This window comes from Carassius auratus, chromosome 1 (genome assembly GCF_003368295.1).
Source record: "Carassius auratus strain Wakin chromosome 1, ASM336829v1, whole genome shotgun sequence".
Taxonomy (NCBI): domain Eukaryota; kingdom Metazoa; phylum Chordata; class Actinopteri; order Cypriniformes; family Cyprinidae; genus Carassius; species Carassius auratus.
This window is the reverse complement of record NC_039243.1, coordinates 27,974,408-27,997,463: the sequence shown is the minus strand read 5'-3', so window position 1 is coordinate 27,997,463 and position 23,056 is coordinate 27,974,408. Positions and strand designations below refer to the sequence as shown.

The window sequence follows — 23,056 nt, the reverse complement described above, 5'->3', positions numbered from 1 at the left end:
GCACACAACTCTGTATGAGTACAGTACTTATGCAGAAAGTCAGCTCACCTGATGTACACCAGCATTTTATTTCCCATCACAACATGCTCATCTGTGGAAGGAAATGAATGGGAAAACCAGATTATGTGCAACTTATTTTAGCATTAGCTGACCAGATTTCAGAAGTGAAAACCGTCCTACTTAAGCAGTCAAAACCTGTGGCATTTACACTGTTATTAACTATAGAATGATCTATTAATAACAATGTCATTATGCAGATTTTATACATTTGAACACAGCTTGTGAAGCTTGGAATGACTGGCATTGTAAAAAAAAAAAAAAAAAAAATATATATATATATAATATATATATATATATATTCTGACTTATTTACGCTATTAATGAGTTGGATTCTGATGCTAAATATGACCAAAGTTAAAAAAAATGAGCTATAAGTATTTCAGTGCCTAATACACTGACTTCAGGGTTCAGAATGTTTTCAGAAAGTCTTTTTTGAATATGGCCATGTGTGCTGTCAATGGGCGGAATTTATTTTATAGGCACTTCTCCAAGAAGAGTGAGTGCAGACATATACCAGAGTGAGAGCAAAAGCACGCCCATCAATGTGCTTCAATCGGGTAATGAAAGTCATCTGCAGCGCTTTACAGGACTTGCTCGAGAAGGATGTCACCAAAGGAGTGTGTTTTGGTTGTGAGGGAAAGATAACCTTGAAGCCCTTAAAGCTTCTCTCTTGTAGATAAACAATTTTTGATAAAAGTTATCATCTTGCAATTCCGGTTTTATTTCAATTAGACGTGCAGCCTTACAATTTTTAATGCACAGTAAAAAAAAAAACTGGGATATTTTTGGGATAGCTACTGCCATCTCCTCAAGTTTAGCAGAGTATCTTGATGTATGTAGGATGTTGTTTTACGTTTGCTCTGTTCTACCTGTGAGAGGCTTTCCTTCACGGAGAGGAGGACCAATGGCCTGAAAGAGTTTCTGAAAAAAACAGGAAAAACAAGCAGTTAATTATTATTATTTTTTTTTTTTTTTTTACAAATAAACATGAAGAGTAACATAACTAATTTAAAATAATAATAATAATTTTGACACTTCATTTTGGCCTCAAAGCTATTTAGCTATTGTCTAACAACAACCAGCCATTAAATAAATTGTATCTATTATGGAAAGTCACTTTAGAGAGACAAGCAAGTCATCACAATTTTATAAAAGAATTTACATCTTTTTTTTCTTCCTGGAATATACAACAGTAAAAAAGAAGTAAATACACTCTGTGGATTCATCTTGACTTTAACTCTTTTTTTCTTTTTTCTTTTTTTTTTTGACCAGCAAACAGACAAATATACAGCATGTTAAGAGAGTTCCTCATATTGTGTTCAAGTACAGGGGTTAAAGCGAAAAAAAAAAAAATATATCTTGAGCCTGAACTTTTTTCCAGGGGTTGGACATATACACAGGGTTATTTGGCAGGTAAAAATAAAATAAAATTATTTAGCTTGAAACCAACTAGTAAAGTATCTGCCATGGCCTTTAGCCAATTTTTTTATTGTTTTGTTCAAAATAAATAATGGTAAATTAAACACTAGGAAAACAATATAAAAAAGGGAAATATACAAAGACAGTTTAATAAATAAAACTACAATTCAGTTCAATTAACAATAAAACAACACTAAAACGTTTCAAGAACTGGTAACTTAAACAGCGTTCGTAGAGATACTGAAAAATACATTTCCGGGACTTTAAAGGACTTGCACTACTTTTTTGGTTTTCAAGGACTAAAATCAGAACTCCCGTATCAATCAATATTGTTGTTATCTTTCAAATTCTAATAAATAAACTAATAAAACAAAATGGTACAAATAAAGTGCAGCACATGTAAGTAATGCAATGATTGTGGCAAACTTAACATTTGAAAGGATACTATGGCAAAGTTACCGCTTTCCTTATTCAAACTGATTTTTTTCTATGTCGTACACTTGGAAAATTATGAGCTTTATCATGCTCATAGACACTAGGGGTGTGACAATAGGCTAGGTGCACAAGATGGCGCCGGTGAGCTTCAGCGACGCGAGTGTGTGCATACTTATTTCCGGTCTTGCGACGCTCGCATTGACTGTAAGGGAAACTTACATACGAAACTTGGCTAGATGTATATAATTAAAACCTCTTAAGCTCAAATGCTATTTTGTGGATTTCCGTTTTCCATTTTCTTTCCTAATTTGAAAAGCTTCCCATTCTTTCCTGCAATGGTGTAAACCCTGAAATTTGGTATCATTTTAAAGGAAACCATTTGAAATTATATAAAACACTGTTGAAATTGATAAAAATGACAATATATGCTGTCTGTGTTATAATAAATAGGGAAAAAAACAAGGTGCTTTTTTATTTTATTTGTATAAACTGAAGTTTGAAATAGTATAGCTCAAGCAATGAAGGGCCTAGCAACTTCAGACCAATGTCACGTGCTTCCGGCAAATGTCAGCTAATAGAGGAAAAAGGAAATTTCTTTCTATCCTAATTTATGCAAAAGTTATTCTATTCCAACTGAAGGAAGGAATAATACCATTTTTGTATAAAATGTTCGCCTACATAAGTATGAAGTCGTCTTTTACACACCTGCAGTATGGAATAATGTGATATCTGTATATTATTTTACAGAAAACACTCAGAAGTTACATAAAAAGCTGCTGTTTGTGACAAATAGTATTATTTATGTTGTTTCACATATGATGAACCATCTCAATACAATGTGCTTTTTTTGTGTGTGTGTTTTCTGAACAGTCTTTGAAAGAGAATAAGTCAAATTGCACACTAGCAACATGCATAAAATTATAAAAAATATCTGGTCTATCACAATCTAAAATAGAATCCACAATCTCCAGCTGCATATCAAAACGCTTTATATCTCACCAATGGAAGCACGTAGAAACGTAAAAATGGTCTTGTTTGAAAGAAGAGATTCTAATCTAAAAGATTATATTGAGTATATAGGTATGTGTGTGAATGAAGCGGTACTAAGATGGATAAATAATAATTTGCAATGAGGTGAGAAATTTTACATCGCGATTCTGTTGAAGATCATTCGATCTGTGATTGTCACACAATAAAATGAGAGAATGAGAGCTTTCTTGTGATATATGACTTGACTGTTTTGTGAAAAATATTTTAAATACACATTCTTATGAAAAATTATTGGCAATCGTTAGACGGAAATTTATGGGGGGGGAATATATTTCTTGGCTTAATTTGACTACCTTATGTATCATAAAACCCCAATTAATGGTATTCTTTGTAAAGAAAACACTAAGCTTTCAAATGAACCCATATATGGGCTGATACCATATAAGGAAGGCTTTGCAACAGTGGCGGCTACTGGTCTGTCAGAGAGGGGAAGCTCATTTTCGGCCTACATCATAAAATTGTCTATTTATTTAAAAGTAAATTCTGCCCTACGTTCCTTTTCAAGAAAATGGTCTGTGACCCTGTCGTACCGAATGAACGATCTAAAAAAAAAAATATTAAACTCTGTAAAACTGAAACAAGGAATGTGGTGTATAATTGTTTGAAATATATGATGAAAATCAAGCAATTTCGCCAAGCAAATATCAAAGAAATAGGTTGCAGCAGTTTTTATTTTGACTGAACTTGAGAAATCCGCAATGGGACTGAGCGCGAATAGCTTCAGTGATTCCTTATAGTACAGAATCGCTGTCAGTCAAAAGGAGATGCAGTCTTTCGACAGACCCTCCAATCATCACGCAGAAGCTCGGAGTCCGGGCCAGCCCTCTCCCCATTCACCCCCAGAGACGCTGAGCGTCCGCGGGCGGGACATAATCGCAGCGTTTATCCAATGACCGTCTAGTTTCGAAGCGTTGAAAAAAAAACATTCAAAGCAGCCCCTTTGAAGTCAATGGACGCTGGGCTTCAATAGGGAAATGCACTGTGACGCTGCGGGAATGTATGAGAAGGAAATCGAGTCAGCCGACCTGCTATATGTAACTGATTCTGAACAAACTCGTCTTTGAGATTAACGTTTTCTAACGCATTTTTAGTCAATAAAATGTTAATACAATAGTACATATTTGACCATTAATTTTGTGACATTATAAGGGCAGCCGAGCTTCCCTTGCAGTCTTAAAGAAATCGCCACTGCTTTGCAAATGAAACACGAACATTTTGCATGCTATTTTTGGACCCGGTACCAGGTCCGCAGAGTTGAAGAGGTTTGATTTTCAACTTTGACAGCGGATAGTGGTATATCAAAAACATGGGGAAACATCCTCCCTATATTTTGCGTACCTCTGTGTGGAAATTCATCAAGATACAACGCGGAGATTGCTTTATTCTTCTGTTGATTATGCAGATCAGCGTCAGGTTAAGTCCACAGGGATTTCTTCTTTCAAACACAAACCACTCAAATATGCAATACTTTTCATTTTCGAAGAGCTGGTTTTGTTCTGTTATGTAAGATCAATGTTTCTGACTGTCAAACAAGACGCACAGAGATTTCTGATAAAGCATGTTTTATTAACTTTTTTTGATAACATAATTTATAACTAACTGTAAAATTAAACGTAATATAATTATGGTAGGTTTGCCTTAAATATAAGATCGCTGTTTGCATTCATGTGTGTTTTTATCTGTTTATTTGTTTTGTGAAAGATCTGCAGCATAAATCATTATATGTCTATGAGCAGCCATATTGTTATTGTTGTGCATTAATTATCAGATTAAACGCATATTAAAATTAGTCACATATTTTTTACTGTGTAAAATAATAAAATATGTTGTGAAAATAACAATGAAACAGACTGATGTATGTGTACAATTGAGAAATGGATACTTCTGAAGATAAATCGCAGCCCACGTCTCACGAGGTAAATATTTAATATAAAAAATAATAATAATAATAATGCAAACATTTTAGATAGATAAATAATTTGTACATTTACATATTTGGTAAGATAAAATACATTATATAGCTGTGTATACACACCATGAGTTCAACTTTTATTTCGTGAACAGTAGTGAACATTAGTGTATTTAATTCATTCACCAGACAATCCACTGGCTCAGTTAACATTTATAGAACAGTGATAATATTTGCATATGAAGTGATATTATAAATCCTGTTAACATATAGAAGGTAATATTTGGACTTCTCCGGTTCTCGGCACTGACTAAGCACAACCGGAAATATCTACGCACACACTCGCAAGACCGGAAATCCAAGATGGCGGAGATATGCAACTAGCCCTTACACGTAGCTCAGAAGGTGAGACAAAATGGAGATACTTAGTTCCCTAGAACGAGACAATGTTTTAATACTTTTACAAATACAAATTATTTAAATGTTTCAGAATTACAATGCAACTATATTTTGAAATGTTTTAACTAATCAAGTGCTTCTAATAATCTACTGATTAATTTGACAAGTGAGATATTTTTTAGTAACACAAACAGAACTAAGTGGAAAAACAGGCTTTAATATGACGTTTTATATATTAAGTAACGATGAGGCAATAATAATTGGCCTCAAATAAAGTATCAAAGCCAAGTACATGATTTTATTGAACAACATTGTTGAATACATAATGTAATATGCCTGATATTATAACAAATATTATAACCAACGGCCTGATGTTTTAAATCAATTTAATTGTATTATTTGGCCACATGCAAAGTCAGAAACCTTTATTTTGAAATTGTGATGTACAATAAATCGCATATTTAGAAATATGTTCATGTATTCTCCTGTGTTGGCATAGGTTTAAATAATTTACATTACAAGCTGATGTTGAGCTCTGCTGCTTTTTTATTAGCTTTTATATGTAAATATTACACTAATCTGAAATCTTCGATCATTGCGCCTTGCAGCTTTTTCAAGACCCAGGCTTCTTTTCCATTCATTAGATAATGCACCTCTCATATTTATAAATACGATGATGTAATATCAACAAGTGTTTTTAAATGTAGGATGACTTTTTTTTCCCACAGCCAAACACTGCACGCCGGAGATCCGCCACGATGCTGGAGAACTTTAAGACCTGAGTACTATAAACAACACAAGTCTACTCTCCCTCCAGACTCACAGCAGCACCTGAAAGACATGGTCACGTAATCCAGCACAACACACACTACAGCAGAGTGCTGCTGCGTTTGGTCAGTGTGTATGTGTGTGACATTTTGGCCCTGAAACAAATGAATCCCTTTCTCAGTCGCCTTTCATCATGGGCTTGAAAAGATTCCCCTGACTACAAGGCTTTCATCTTTTTTTCTAGCTTAATACTGAGAAACACACCAGAAAACACAAACTTTATGGGCAAAAACACACTTGTGTGGGTCAAAAAATGTGCGCGCGCGCGCGCACACACACACACACATGATGTGTCCACCAAAGGCTTACCAGGTTTAATTTAGTGTTTTTGGTTTTGTGTGGCAATTATATCATCAAAGCATTAAAAAAAGAAATATATATTATATATATATAGTATTTACATATAAAAAAAAATTAAAAGCTGGAATGCATGACTTTCGCCCAGCTTTTGTCCCAATTTACAATCTGGACGAGACAATTCTAGTTGTCTTCAGATTTTGGGTAGTTGGAGTTACAGTGTTTGATGGGCAACAGATGTTTTTTTTAGCTTCAGTCCATGATTCCATCCAGTTGAAAGCAATGAAAATGAATAATATTTTCAGCTGATTTGAGAAGACATATAATAGTGACGTATGATAATGTATGATGTGCTTTACTAATGTGTTTGTTAAAAAAAATGTTGACCATGTGCTCGGTTTAAAGATTAAACTAAATCTGTTCTTTCCATAAAGCCTCTTCACTAGACTTCAGTAGATTCATATGGATTTCATTTACATACAGATCTCTTTTGTTCATCTCTTGATGAACCTTCTGAAAATAAGAAGTTCTAAGAAATGTCAAACTCACCAAAACAGGACAGAAAGCTCTCAGGTTTCATTAAAAAATATCTAGGTGTTTTGAAGTTATACGAAAGTCTAACAGGTTTGGAATGACGTGGGTCTGATTTGACATGTGGGTCTGAGATGATTTTGACTCTCTGGTGAACTAAAACACTTAACAGATTTAAAGTCATTGACTTCCAGCTCATGCTTTAGTTTGTACAGAACATACCAACCATGTCTAACCACCCAAGACAGGATCCAACACAACTCATTACATTACTACAACTACTGCAGTCAGTTCTTGTACATCTATGTTCGTTTTCATCTGTCATGCATCTCCTAGCAAATAAGTGCATGTTTCTGAACCGTTTAGCATATAATGCCCGGTTCTTCTCTGTAACCATTTACAAAGTCTGCAAATGTGTGATGCCTATTGTTTTAACATTTTCAGATTTGAAAAGTTGTGTAGCTATTGCAGTCTTAAATCACCTTTTAACACAAACACACAGAAAAAAAACATTGAACACACAATAGCATACCTCCATGGGGCTGATGTAGTCATTCATGCCACTGTTGAAGACGTAGATCATGGCGTCATACAGCTGGTTATCCCAGCACATCTGCACCACCTACAAACATATCATGTTTTTAATAAGACATGATATTGCGCCATACAGATGATGCGTTCGCACACACCTGTTGTATGTCCAGATTGGTGATGTCCATATGGACCAGGCATCCCTCCACACTATCCATCATGCCATTCTCCTGGAAATAGCTGAGGAGGTCTCTCATGACGGCAGCAGTCAGACAGCCAATCCGCTCGCTCAGAATGTAAGGCTCCAGACTTTCCAGAAACACACCCCTGGCCACCGAGTTCTCCACCAGCCGAGGGTAGATCTGGTTAAACAACAGGTCCCTGGGCAGAAGAGAGATTTTTGAAAAATGAGATGGGTGATCACATTTTCCATTGCCCATCAAATTTCTCAAATTTTTCATCAGGTTTTCAAATATTTTTGCATGGAGTTAAAGGTTGTGGTGCTGTGAGGTGCCGTTCACATATTGCGTCTATTGCGCGCGCAAGTTCATTATTTCCAATGTAGGCGCGCGGCATGCGTACTCATAATGGAAGCGGCGCGGTCGCGACGCGCACGTGGTGCGATGCGCCCGTTTTTTCGAGGCGCGTCCGCACCGCATCGAGTTAAAAACATCTCAACTTTTCAGAGAGCCGCAAGTGCACCGCGGGTCATGTGACAAGAACTAACCAATCAGCTTCATCCTTTCCCGTAACAACTTTGAACACTCTGCCAAGATGAAGGAACAGCTGATCATAGTTGTATATGGATTTCCATTTTGAAAAAAATTTAGTAGCAGAGCTACTGCGAGCGATTTTTAGTGCTGCAAATCCATTTATCCTTTGCTGAAATGTCCGCGTCTTCATGGAGCGAGCACGTCATGGTTGCTTAGCAAAGGCAGACGCCTCAGGGGCGCAACTGCCCGAGCGATTTGGAAAAGAAAGAGAAAGCGGCGCGCCTAGCTTTCAACTAGAAACTAGAAAATCACTGGGCCTGTCCATATACCCACACTTGTGGTCTTGGCCACTTGATAGCATGTGCATGCAACAGGAAGTAAATGCCTCAGATCTTAAAAACGCCAGTGCCCTTGATGCAATGCTTTTTTTGAGATTTTTTTTCAGCTTAAGTTAAATATTAGTATTAATAAGATATTGCGTATAATTTGGTAATAAAACAGAGTGTTGCACATTTTATTGGTGCAAAGATGACTGCATTTCTTTTTTCACTTAATTAGAAGAACTACAAATTAAACTGTTATTAAATTGTGTCGTCTGTTATAGGGACTACTGAACAGACATTTAGAAGTTTATTTTAAAAAGAAAAGTATTGGAAATCAAAATAAAGCTCTGCCAATACTTGAATTTTTACAACACAATAAGTATATCCTATAGGGCAATGAAAAGTTCTACACTCGTGGTATTCTTGAACTCTTGGGCCACACCCAGGAAATACATCATGGAAGTAGACAAGTGGTCAAGTGCAAAGACAGCAAGTGTGGGTATTTGGACAAGTCCATTAAGTACAAAACAATAAAAGTCATATGACAAACTTTTTAAACACAAAAGAAATGCATAAAAGGTCATTATCAAACTTCAGTCTACAATTATTAGCAAAAATTCCACTTTCAAAAATCAACCACAAATTTCAGTTTCTGTTTATATAGATCATACAGGCATAATTTTAAAGGGTGGTATTATGAATAAAGCACATGGGCAGCAAGTCTCTCTAGTGCAGAGGTTTGTCACATGCTATTGGCAAGCTCCCTGGTCAAAGTACAAACACCGAGCACAATAACGTTAAAATGCACATACAAACTATACAATATAATGCATTAGTGACAGATTTGAAAACTGACATTTAAAATCTCATATCAATCTGCATCTGGATATCATTGAATTATGAAATGGAACAATTAATATCTGAATCAAAAACATCTCAAACATCTCAAACATCAAGCAAGTATAACACAACACTAAAATCCAAGCCTGTATAAACATCATTATTTAAAAGGCTGCAAGCAAATACCATACACAAAAAAACATCACCGCTGACAAACTGGAAGTGCATTTAAAACAAACCTACTGTGATAAGAGCTTATCAGTTATTTAGGAGACAGTATCGCAAGCACCTGAAGTGTGAGAAAGTAACAGAACTCTGCCAGAAAACAGGAAGTAAAAACAGGGATTAAAGTCTCTGTGGAGACAGCATGATAGCAGCCCTAGGCCGTGGGACTGTAAAGCTTGAGTACAAAGCTTGAGGCTGTGAATATTGGTGTATGTATTACACACACACACACACACACACACACACACACACGCGCCTATGTTTGGGATCAGTAAGATCTTTCATATTTTTGTAAGAAGCCTCTTATTCTCATCAAGACTTCATTTGATCAAAAAAAAAAAGTAATATTGTGAAATTGTATTACAATTTAAAATCAAGGTTTTCTATTATACAGTACATTCAAATATAATTTATTTCTGTGGTTAGCTGAATTTTCATCAGCCATTACTCCAGTCTTCAGTGTCACATGATCCTTCAGAAATCATTCAGATATCACTTTTTATTCATCTAAGAATCCTGAAAAAAAGTCACAAAGGTTCCAAAAAACACCACAACTGTTTCCAACATTGATAGTAAAACAGCATAATAGAAAGATCCTGAAAGATCATGTGACTGGACTGGAGTAATGGTTGCTGAAATTCAGCTTTTCATCACACAAAGAAATTATGTTTCAAAGTAAATTCAAATAGAAAATAGTTATTTTAAAATAATATTTCACAATTTCACCTTTTTTTCTATATTTTTAATCAAATAAATGCAGATGACCATAAAAAAAACATTAAAAACATTAAAAGTATTATTGCATATACAGTATACAGTATATTAGGGCTGTCAACGTTAACGCATTAACCAATGTCATTAATTATATTATCTTTTAAGTGTTCAAATAATTGAACACAATTAATGCAAAATTAATGCACAGTTTGTATTCTCACCCAATTTCGCTTCGCTGTTTGCAATCAGTTCATTTTAAGTTGCTAAACACCAGGAAAGTTTTCAGTGCAATGATCCAGTAAGTGAATGCATTCAAAAAAATCCATGCAAAACTGCACTAATATAAAGGAAAACAGGCTGATTACATCAGAGACTGCACATTGCGTTTTCAGGGAATTTTCCATTCCAGTGTGTCTGGCTTTAAAACAGAAGCTCTGTCATATTCTGAAGAGCGTGATGAACGAAACATCAAAACATCCCCAGCTGTATGGCCAGGTGATACGCAAAACACATTTCATGTCTGGACAACCAGCATCTCACTGGCAAAGTTTTGATGGATGAAGATTCCAATCAAGGTAAAGATAGAAATTTCCATGACTTCCAGGTTTGCTATGATCGTGGAAGCCCTGTTCTAAACTACTGGAGATCCACCCAGAGAGATGGTGTTTTGCTCAAAGGGATCACAGTTTGTCCCAGTATGACAGAACACATTTCCATAAAGCGTCTTTGAGAGCCCCAAAATACATAGATAGATCAATGTCAACATACGCAGACACACATTCACAGAATTATGTTGAGAGACTCTGGCATTGTGTGAACAGCAGGGCTCTTCAAACAAAACAACATCAGGGAATGCACCTACTCACTGTAACCACTGACACAAAGTGTCACAGCTGTCAGTGTGTCTCACATCTAGAGACAAAGAACCATTAATCCCATCTCTAGCTCAAACATGAGTCAACGGTGTATATGAGGACAAAAGCAGAAACCATCCAACAAGCACATAAATGAGACATTTCCTCGCATAACCTTTTCCTTTGTGTGTGTGTGTCACTGACAATAATGATGTCCAAGATGGTAAAACTGAGAAATCATTTCAAAATCTATCTATCAGAACTCAAAGCGGCCGTAAAGGGAAAGCTAAAATAACATTTTACACAAATTAATTTGTGTATTTACATTTATATTGTATATTTATTTATTGCTGTAAATATTCAAATTTAGACTGTAAAAATAAATGCATATAAATAAATGGGTCATAATATATCAGGAAACAAAGAACATGGAGGGGGGGGGGGTCGACAAGTCTCAAAATTCCTCAAACGAAGTTAGATAAAGAATCTAAATAAAAGATGCAAAACATTAAACTGACATCATATTTTTGAGTTTATTTTTATTACAACAAAAATATAAGTGCCTTCAAATATGGTCTTGGACAAAGGTGTGTCAAAAAGGCTAAGAACTGCTTCAGTAGATGAAAATTAAAACAACTGCTTACAGCTTTATTTACTTAAATGTTTTCAGCTGGATTACCGTGGAGTGCCTGCTCATGTACAAATAAAATCAAGGAGTGACAGGAGTGTATGCTGATAACAAGAGAAGAGAAGCAGAGAAGAGCGGAGGTTGAAAGTGTGTGGCAGCTGCTGACCTTTGCTGGCACTGATAATACAACAAGAAACTAATTTATACAGACTGGAAATTAGCTTGTCGCAAGGACAGAAAATAATGATCTAGTAATATGAGGAGAAATATGAGGAGCATTTTGTCTCCGGTTCGTCTGGATTTTAAATTACGTGATTTGCCACAGAAGTTTTACGATAAAATTAATTGTTGAATTTCATCTTAAGTTTAGTGTTTACACATCTGTTGATCTCTGGAGTACTTTTATAACTGGAGATGAGCACAGGACAGATGCTTTGCGAGGTCTGATTCACTGATTTGCAGACTGCTGCCGTTAGGTCTGCATGCCAACCCTTTTTCATTATTGTTGTGTATGTTTCAGTTCTACAGCGCTGCTTAGAGCAAACAAAATCTTTCACTTTATCCACCACTGCCATCAATCATCTGCCTCAGTGCACACTTTACATTTAAACTGACTCTTATGCATTTGGCACAGTCACTTTTATTAAAAACAACTGCATTGCATTTCAATGTGCAAGGTTGTTTCTTTTTTTAAATCAATTTGTGCATTCACTGGGAGTTACATGACATGACTAATCGAATTTTCATGCAGATCCCGTCTGTAAAGCCGCTCCTGTGATTAGCAGTAAATCACCAGCACATGCTTTCAGATCAGTTTCGCCAAATCCGCGGTTTTCCCGTGGAACTGGGCAACTTTAACACAGTTGCCGCAGGTTGCTTTCATGTCCACGGGTTGAAGTGCCCCCAATAACCTGATATTCAGCCCCTGGAATGCTAATTTTACTGGAGGAACCCCACCGGAAAATGTTAATTTTACCCCCCGGAATGTGATTTTTACCTGAGAACCCCCCTTGAAACGCAACTGGCCTAGTTTTGAGTAGCAATTTGGCAGGTTTTGTTGTGAAAACTTGGCAACCCCGTTTCAAATGAGGCAGCATTTAATACACAGCCATAGTTCATTGACAAGCTACACAAAAATCACATTCATAATTGGCAATGAATCACCTGTGATTTTGAATGCGATTTTGTGTAGCCTGATAGTAAACTACGGCTCTGTGTAGTAAATGCCACTCCATTAGTCTCATCCTCAGATGTCAAGCCCATGGCGAGATGTTGGCTAAACATCTGATGTACGTGGAACACAAAAGTGGAAGACGTCATTGGATTGGTTGAATTATTCAGGATTTCTGGGAGACGTGTGTGTCGCATTCTTTAACATTCCACCTGGAAACAAAAATGCTGTGGCGCCAAACCCCTCACGAAAGAGGAAAGTCGTCGAATTAACAATTGTGACAATGAGCGATTATCAGGATCAACTAAATGCAGGATATTCAAAGGTATGTCAAATATTTAAAGTATTTAATTTGCAAATTTGCAATAAAAAATATTTATTGTTTGCGGGTATGGAATCTTTAAAATACTTTGAGAGTTTTGTGGCGACATTTCCACAACCCAAAACGTAATGCTGAACGAAACAAACTGTGATTGATTGTTTGACATGTGGTTCAGACAGCCTCATGAGCGGGCCTTGGCCAATGAAAGCTGCCACAGATTCCAGACCCTCAGCCGCCAGTCTGAAGGTATGGCTATGTGAGACTACCTCTCCAACCAAAAGCACGTGCTGGCGATTTACTACTAATCACAGGAGCGACTTTACTGACAAGATGTGCATGAAAATCGCATTCAAATTTTTGCACAGCCCTTATGACTAGAAATATTAAAAGTAATGAAATAAAGCAATGCTGTTGATGATGTTACACTATTTCAAATTGTTGGTACCTTATTATATTTCAGTAACTATTTTAGCATCAGATTTTTTGTGGCACTCACCACAGTTTTGAAAAATGTGGGTGTGGTAACAAATGTACACTGTGGTGAATGCAACAAAAAGAATAAATATATTACACAGGTTTTTAAAAGCTCACAGCACTTTACACAAATACATATCCTGTGACAACTATAATGTAATGCACAAATACATTCACCAGCCACTTTATTAGGTGCACCTGTTCAAGTGCTCGGTAACCAAGCAATGGGAAGAAAGCAGATTTAGAATGTGGCATGGCTGTTGGTGCCAAATGGGCTGGTCTGAGTACAACGATTTCTAGAGTTTACAGGGAATGGTCCAAAAAAAACAATTATGGTTATCAACATTTCTGTGGGTTGCTCATAATGGCGGATGGTAGGGGCAGAATGTGGTCCAAACAACATGAAAGCAATAATCGATCCTGCCTTATATCAGTGGTTCAGGTTGTCGTTGTGGTGCAATGGTGTGGAGGACATTTTCTTGGAACACATTGGATTTCTTCAGTAACAAATAGGGATGTCAAATTTCGATTATTTCCATGATCGATCGTCGTTTAAATTAACGATCAATTAATCGATTAATCGTTAACCATAATACTGCAAAATGCGTCTATTGCAGGCACGCAGTCAGCGGTATGACAGGATGTGCAAAAGCCACACACACACACAAAACGCTTTCTCACTTGAATTAAAGAGGTTTTAGTCTGAATAAAATGCTAGTAGCAGGATTATAAAATGAATAGATGCGATTATGATCATTTGATAAAATGAAGAGAGCGCGCCATACTTTTGAGGTCATTTTACTTTGTTGACAGTTTCCAATCCCGCACGGAGAACGCTGAACGCGCCTCTTTAAATGGTTTTGTGGTGCTCGTTGTTGTATTTTAAAGCACAATTGCAATGTTTTCAACTGACATTATTGTATAAAATTATCCGAAATGTGGAGCGCGTGTGACTGCGCTGCACATTAAGTGAACTACATCGGCGCTGCTGCACCAAAACACAGTTGCTCACATTAATTTGATCCTGCTGGATTCTGTCCTAGAAAATGTCAGATTTTTAAAAATCCGGCATACAGCGCATTAGATCGTGACAGTGCATGCGTGCACACGAGGATGAGCGAGCGCGGCTTTGGCTAGATTTATTTGGAGGTTATTGCTCATGTCTCATTCGGCACAAATCGAAATGTTTCCATATTCGCAATATATTTGAATGTTAAACTATTATTTATAATGTAAACTAGGCTTGTACTTAACACGCATTCGCATATAGACGGAAAAGATGATCCTCTTCATATGAGCAAAAACGTCCTTGGCATAACAGGAGAGTGGACCGGTATACTACGGTCTATTTAAACTGACCAGTGTAACCTTTTAATGTTTAGTTGACATTTTATTTTGATAATGAACAGACTGCGATGTAAGTTTGAATCGCTAGAATATACGTGTGCAGCAGGCTCCGGGGGCGATCGAAACAGCTGAGACATTAAAAAAAATATATATATTTTCCGCAAAAGTGTTTACTTTCATTTGTGCACACTCACAATAAAAACAGAAGATTTGTGCTCTTGTAAAATAAAGCAAACAAACAGAATGTGTTGTCATCCTTCTTTTTTTTTTTTTTGTGAACTTATGGAGCGCCCACACTTCTGTTTTAAATCCGTTAATCTTAATTAGCCTATTTAAGACGGATATATTTCGCATAGCCTATTTAAAAAAAAAAAAAAAAAAAAAACATGAAAACAAATTGTTATTTTTATGTTGGGCCTATTACTTAGTAGGCTATACATTTTCCTTAAAGCATCCCATTTTGTCCCAGGGCTTAGAACCTGTGCCCTAGTCAGGTCCATGCAGAAACTTGTGAACGATGCTCGGCGTCACCGTTTAGTGACATCAGTGAATGCTCCAGGAATGTGTCGGTCACAGCGCCTATTAATCGCTGTTTTGAATCCAGCAATTATTTATTTAGAAATGATAAGATCTGATTATGACAAGTGTGGTATAAAAGCTTTGTTTATTAGAGGAATAATAGGTTAACTGGAAAATGTTAGATCGCGACCATGCTTTTGGACCCCATAGTCTTCATTTACGCGGCTTTGTTCTGGTTTGCCGGTTGGTCACGAATTTCCACAAATTCAGTATATTTAGGCATCGTTTCTTTTCCTAAATCTTCATAGTCTAACCCTCTAATTTCCCAGGTTTATTTTATTATCTTTCGCTTTTAATAACCGTTTTCGCATCTCTTACTGTGGTAAACATGGGAAGGGAAATTAAAGATTTCATGAATTAAGAATTCGTTCGATTTATTAATTTGTTCCCTTATTTCACTTAAATCATGGGTTATTTAGGGAACAAAATTAATGAAACATGGACAATTGCCACATTAATAATTCGTAGGAATGAACTAACAAGTTGTAGGAATGAATAGACTACCTGTCCTGTCACTGTGTCCCGCAGCCCTGCAAAGCGCACGATATAAAACAGTTATCTGATGAAATGATTAGTAGCCTAACTACATTTCTATTGCATTTAATGTTGAAGAACTTGTATGTTGTTTCTATTTTAATGTACTTTAAAGTTTAAACAACATTAAAAGCTTAATTTGTACATTGTGAATGAATGATGATGCTTTTATATATCGTCACCGTCACTCACAGCCGCTCGCACGTGTTGAGTGCGCATGAGCCGCACGCAGCCCAACATTGAATCGGTTAACCGACCATCGATAGCCTTAATCGATTGCATCTCTTATCGACAATTAATCGATCATCGATTAATCGTTGACATCCCTAGTAACAAATGAACATTGTTGCTGACCATTTCCTTCCCTTTACAAAAGCTCAAAGCTCAAATGTTCACAAAGCTCAAACTATCTTAAACTGGATTCCTGAACATGACGAGGAGTTCACTATGCTCAAATGGCCTCCACAGTCACCAGATTTTTAATTCAACTGAGCATCTTTGGGATATGGTGGAATGGGAAGTTTGCATCATGGATGTAAAGCTGACAAATCTGGAGCAAATGCGTGATGCCATCATGTCATTGAGGAGCAAATGTCGCTTTTCCACCACATGGGACAGCTTGGCTCGGCATGGCCTGGCTCAGTTTGCATTTCTGCTGCAGTTTGGTATGGCTTTAGAGTGGGCGGGATTATAGACATGTAGTTATGTCATTGCGCTGCCTTTACTGCCATGCTGAGCGACCTCCTGAAAAACATTTTCATTCCGCATAGTCCCATCAAGCTCTCGCTGGATCCACTCCTCGGCTATCAGTGAGAGGAAAGTCTGTACTTACTTCACAGACCACAAAAAAAACATTATTTTGTGGTAAAAAAAAAAGAAAAAAAAAAAGTGCGCTCGTTCTAAACTGTTGTGTTCGTTCAAAAAAAGTTGCGTTCGATCCTTGCTGGCTGTGCTGATTTAATCTAGCGGGTCTATGTCAGGTTGTCGCAAGTTCAATGGCACAGGTAGTGCCGATTCTCTCCGGCAAATCAGTGATCAGCAGTGTTTACAAGTCACATTTTGGTAATGGTACGGCTCGCTTGGAACCTCAGCAGAGGTGGTACAAAAAAAAAAGGGCCTGGTAAAAGGTATTGTACACAGCAGTAACCCCACAAAAGTGAGCTGTGCTGTGCCGTATGCTGTGCCATTTCCATAGGAAAAGTGCCAAAAATCTCTGAGGAATGCTTCCAGCACTGTGTTGAATTTCTGCCATGAAAAAAATAAGGCAGTTTTGAAAGCGAAAGAGGTTCCAACCCAGTACTAGCAAGGTGTACCTAATAAAGTGGCCAGTGAGTGAGTGTAAATGAACATTTGCATTTGTACTCGCCATCTACAATATAAATGCACTGTTGCATTTTTAATAGCTTGAGACTATTTTGAGGTGTTTATATACCATATTGACCCGAATATAAGACAATTTTAAGAATAAGAAAATTATGTGGTTCTTATATTCAGGGTCTATATTTACATGTCAGTAATACAAATACAACAATAGGTGGCGCCAAATATGTCTAAAACTAGTGTGCCATGAATTAGGTAATGTAATGTGTGTTGTAAAGATCCCGAGTGAAAAAATGAAAAGAAAAGCTTACAGTGGCATGAATCGTGACTGTCATTAGCCTGATGGGAACAAACTTCCTCTGTAAGTGATTTTAAAAACGTAAGACAGTACCCAGATTTGAAAACTACAATAAGATTTCATTTCTACTGTTATTTTTATTTTATTTTTTTTGGTAGGTTACTATGAGATGGATAAACTAAAATAGGTCTATAATTCAGATGGGCTACCTGTAATGTTTATGGTATATCTAAATTTTTTTAATTTTTAAATGTGATTGTTTGTACATTTTACCAGTATTTACCATCATTTTAAAACAAAAATTAAAAAATGCATTATGAAAATAATTGAAGAAATAGTTTTGTTTTGTTTTTCTAAGTAAAATAAACATTTTGGTACATCTGAAAAAGTTGGGTCGTCTTATAATAAGGGTCGTCATATATTCGGGTCAATACGGTAAGTCATTTAATAGGCTATATCTATCATAGCTCTAAAGACCAGTTACACTCACAGCATGGATGGATCAAGTTTGTGACTGTCTCATTTGTATAAGGAAGAGACCTTAGAAACTAATACAGTGAAAATAAACTGTACATGAAAACAAACAATCACAATCTCATAGTTTGAAGCATTTTTCATAAAAAAGCAACATATGCTGTTGTGATAACTATCTTTTATGATGTGCAAATAAATCTCAAATGGTTACCAACCTAGATATATATCCAGCTAGACTCGGAAAAGCTGAAACGAGTCATTAGTAATTCGAATACCACTCCCATGACAACTACACATCACCGTGGAACATATTTGCATAATACCTATGCTCTACGTTGGCTGTTCGTGAACAACTTGACCTGCACTAAAACACTGTAGCTTGTTCGTGTGGTTAACATAATGTCCAGAAGATGCTGTGAAAGTAAATTTGTTTTATTTTCACTTCGAAAGATGAGGCTGCAAAGAATTAGTTGTTAAATTCCACTTTACCACACAGTACAACACCAGTCTTTTTGTATGTTCCCATAATTTTACTGACAACTGCTTCTCTAATTTTGTTGAGTTCAACACAGAATTCACAAAATGCCTGCTCTTGAAAGATGGCTCAGTACACAATTTATTTGAATCAGCTGGCTCCATTGAATCACAACCTGTAAGTATGATAAGTAATAGATATTTATATTTTCTATGTAGTGTTAAAAATACGGAATTATAGCAATGGGCATATCGCTTCCGACACGCGCTGTACTCGGTAGACCAACACAATGGGACATCTAAACAATCAGAGCAGAAACGCATTGTTCACAACACAAGATTTTAAGCCTGATATGCAAGTTAACAAGCTCACCAACAGGGCAGGCTGTGATCAGGGGAAAATCAGCGGATGATCAGCTCATGGCAATCTTTATGTGTGTGTACTACTAAAGACTATAGAATAACCAAGACGTGTCACTCGTAGAGTTTTGAATGGCGAAAAATGCAATGCTCAATATGGCAATATCGCAGGAAGCCCCGCCTTCTGAATGAAAGAGCCAATTGCTAATCGGTAAAGTGAGCAAGTCACTACAGCTGCCGTTAGAAGCGCCCTGTTGCTACAAAAATAGTCAGCGTTCCAATACGTGCACTTAGGAATGCGAATGCACACTGGTTGATCAAGCCTGAAAATATAAGCTTTATATAAACCTATTTCAGCAAAAGAAACGTACTCGTTTACGGACGTAACCTAGGTTCCGTGAGATATGGAACAAGTACTGCGTATGGGGAAAAAGCTCATTTTTTTGATCTTTGAAAACAATGGACAAGTCAAAATTATGTTGTGTTAATCAACTATATGCCACAAATGCTACCAAGTGAGCTTGTATTGAACCAGAAATATTCCTTTAACAGTAATACAACTTGAAACATGCAGGGTTTCTCTCACCAAAGCAACGAGTGAAAAAGTGAAAACCTGGAGTGAATCTAGAATCGGGGGCTTTCAGCAGAGAGGAAAACTGCGGTTGCTACACACAAATTAAACATAATTTGGGACAAAGCTTTAGGACACTGGTACTGGATCAGAGGGGAGATGAGGTTATCTGCTGACACTGACTAAAACTGACACATTGCTAGAGAGCGAGAACAGATGGAGATTATAATCAGCATGAGAGAAAGTGCAGAGCAGTAATGAGATGTCTGAGAGTTTGGCCCAAGGATATTGCGATTCCAGTTTATCTTTGTGTGTATGCATGCATGTGCTCACGTGTGTATTATTACAATGTTTCCATGAGCCACAGGTAATGAAAACACCATAACAAGAAGACAAGAATTGCATAAAGAGCAAAAAAACTATGTGCGGTTAACAAAGATGCTCCGAATTCATTTATTTTTTTCACATTCATTTCTTACAAAACGGGAAAAGTGCAATTATTTTCCAATGAAGTTTTTTAAGTTAGTGGCCTCCTCTGAGGATGGGAATATCATAAGATGTTAATTATTTATGAATAAGTAGTATGTGCGTGCGTGCATGTCAAAGTTTGTTTATCAAACTAAGAAATTTATTCAGAAACTTTAGAAGAACAAACTACAACAAATCACCAATAAAATGTACAATGTTGATATGTTGTTTATTTGAATAAGCCCTATGGTATTTCCACTGTATTTTTTAAAGTAACACATAAATACCATGGTCTATGAATATGTTCATTATGGGGACTTATTATGGGGCCAAACTATGTATTTTCAAAACTTACTAATTGATGGGTTACCAGAATGGCCACTGTATTAAAATATTATATTTATATGTGTGTGTGTGTGTGTGTGTAAAATACTTGGCCCTATTTCAGTTAATATCAATGGTTCCCCATTAGCTTTTTTTGTACAATTCTGTTTAGTGACACTACTGGAACTGAACTACTTTTAGTAGGCCTGTATATGCAGTAAACGAGTTAAAATTCTCTCAATCTCACCTTCATTTTATTTATTTTTCTACATGGAGAACCACTGGACTACTAGTCGGTTGTGGGATGACTAGTCAACCATCATGAAGCAATCCTATTCAGTAAACTATTCATTATAGTAAAGATCAGCACTGTGGAATTACCACAATATACTACCAAAGTACCACAAATTAAATATCTTTTATTCAAAATAATTAACAGGAAGATTATCTTTTGGCAAAACTGCTATAAATTCTGTGTGAGTGAATAAAGTGGTTCGACTAATGAAGGGACAGCTGGAGGTTGAGGAAGGGGTGATCAGTGGTGCTGCATCCCGCTGATCTGAGACCTGCTGCTGACATTGTGCTGAGGAGGTGGAGCTAACACGATAGAGAGCTTCAGAGTTTTGGTCGGGTTAATTGAGTTGCTGAGATCTGCACTTCATCACACTTCTTAAGTTAACAAGCTCTGCTCTGTTGAGTGTTAACACACAGAAACACATGTGCTAACCACTGTGCCTTAACACTGAGCAGTACATCGTTAGAAGAGTTCAAACATTCTCTCACCTGCTAATCACTAAACACAAGCAAACAAGCACATACACACACACACTCATCGTCTTCAGATTCTCTTTAGTACTCACACACACACACACACACACACACACACAAAGCAAAATATATCTGACAGTAGCAGAACTGAAGCGGTAGAGCTGTTCTGTCCGACAAATATGTCCTAAGACCTATGAAAAGATTTGTCCGCTTTCACTCCCTGCCGGGATGCATTTTTTTCCCTCTCAAATACCTTGCAGCACATGATGCCTTCAAGTGACCTGAGAAACTCAAATGGGTGTCTCCAAGTTGGGCATTCATTATTAGATGTCATGTGTTCAAGTTGGAATTTTAACACCGAATAAACCAAACAATTGACCCTTCGCAGAGAGCTTGATTAACAGGTGATCTGACCAATCATAACAAAGAATCTTTCATTTTGTCTGAAAAACAAACCAGACAGGAGAGTAGATAAATGTCAGCCGAATTGAACTTGAAAAAGTTCTGCAGTTGAAACAAGATACCTTGATACAAGATGCCTGTTGATCAGTCATGTTTATTTTCGTTAAATAATAAAGAGGAAGAAATGATCAGTTCGCATGTCACTTGAACTGAGGTACTACAGTGATCTGTCACAACACATTAAAGAGCCACAAAATGGTAGATTTATTTTTTTAATTTCTTACAAAATAATACAAGTTGAAAGCAGAGACTTTATTTCATACCTATCGTATCTCGTCACAAAACTGCTTGTTTCACATGGATAAATTTTATGAAGCTTTAACCTTTTTGGATCTTTTAAATTTTCATTTCATTTTCAATATACATGTTGCCCCTTGGTAATATTATTAGAAAATACGGGATTAGTTTCCACTGTTATGCTGATGATCCTCAGCTTTATATCTCAATGAGACCAGATGAAGCCTTCTAAATTATCTAAGATAAACAGAGTGTGTTAAAAATGTAAAAGATTGGATGTCCAATAATGTTCTCCTATTAAATTCAGATAAAACAGATATTAATTATTGGACCAAAAAAAAAAAAAAAACAGTACACAGAATCTTTTAGACTACAATTTGCAACTAGACAGATGTACTGTTACTTCCTCTACAGTACAAATCTGGGTGTTATTAGACAGCAACTTGTGTTTTGAAAACCATATTTCCCATTCTTCAATCTTAGAAACATTGCCAAGCTACGAAACATGTTATCTGTTTCTGATGCAGAAAAGCTAGTTCATGCATTCATGACCTCTAGACTGGAATATTGTAATGCACTTCTAGGTGGCTGTCCTGCACCTTCAATAAACAAGTTACAGGTAGTCCAAAATGCAGCAGCTAGAGTCCTTACCAGGTCAAGAAAATATGATCATATTACCCCAATTTTACAGTCTCTGCACTTGCTACCTATTAAGTTCAGTATCAGTTACAAATTATCATTACTTACCTATAAGGCCCTAAATGGTTTAGCTCCAGCGTACCTAACTAGCCTTCTACCACGCTACAACCCATCACGCTCCCTAAGGCCACAAAACGCTGGACTTTGAAGTCCACTAACGGAGGTAGAGCTTTTTCACATTTGGCTCCCAAACTCTGGAATAGCCTTCCTGATAATATTCAGGGGTTCAGACACACTCTCTCTGTTTAAATCTAGATTAAAAACACATCTCTTTCAGCATTCGAATAAAGCATCTCATAAATTGTGAGTGCAGTTGTATCTGATCAAATGTGCATTCTTACTCTTTATCATTGGTTAAACTAATTAATTTTAGGAGCTACGTTAATTATGTCTCTATTTGTTTCTCTGTTTGTAACTA

At 36.6% G+C, this 23,056-nt stretch overlaps 1 protein-coding gene across 2 annotated transcripts in view; it reads right to left on the bottom strand.

Annotated features, from left to right (window-relative positions):
• LOC113106217 (VPS8 subunit of CORVET complex) overlaps positions 1–23,056 on the bottom strand; it is a 114,129-nt gene that overhangs the window by 72,394 nt on the left and 18,679 nt on the right. For both annotated transcript variants that reach the window (XM_026267907.1, XM_026267915.1), the window contains 4 exons: positions 7,618–7,840; positions 7,461–7,550; positions 930–981; positions 49–91 (listed from right to left, as the gene is read on the bottom strand). In XM_026267907.1, coding sequence (XP_026123692.1) covers positions 49–91; positions 930–981; positions 7,461–7,550; positions 7,618–7,840 — 408 coding nt within the window. The remainder of the gene's footprint in view (positions 1–48; positions 92–929; positions 982–7,460; positions 7,551–7,617; positions 7,841–23,056) is intronic.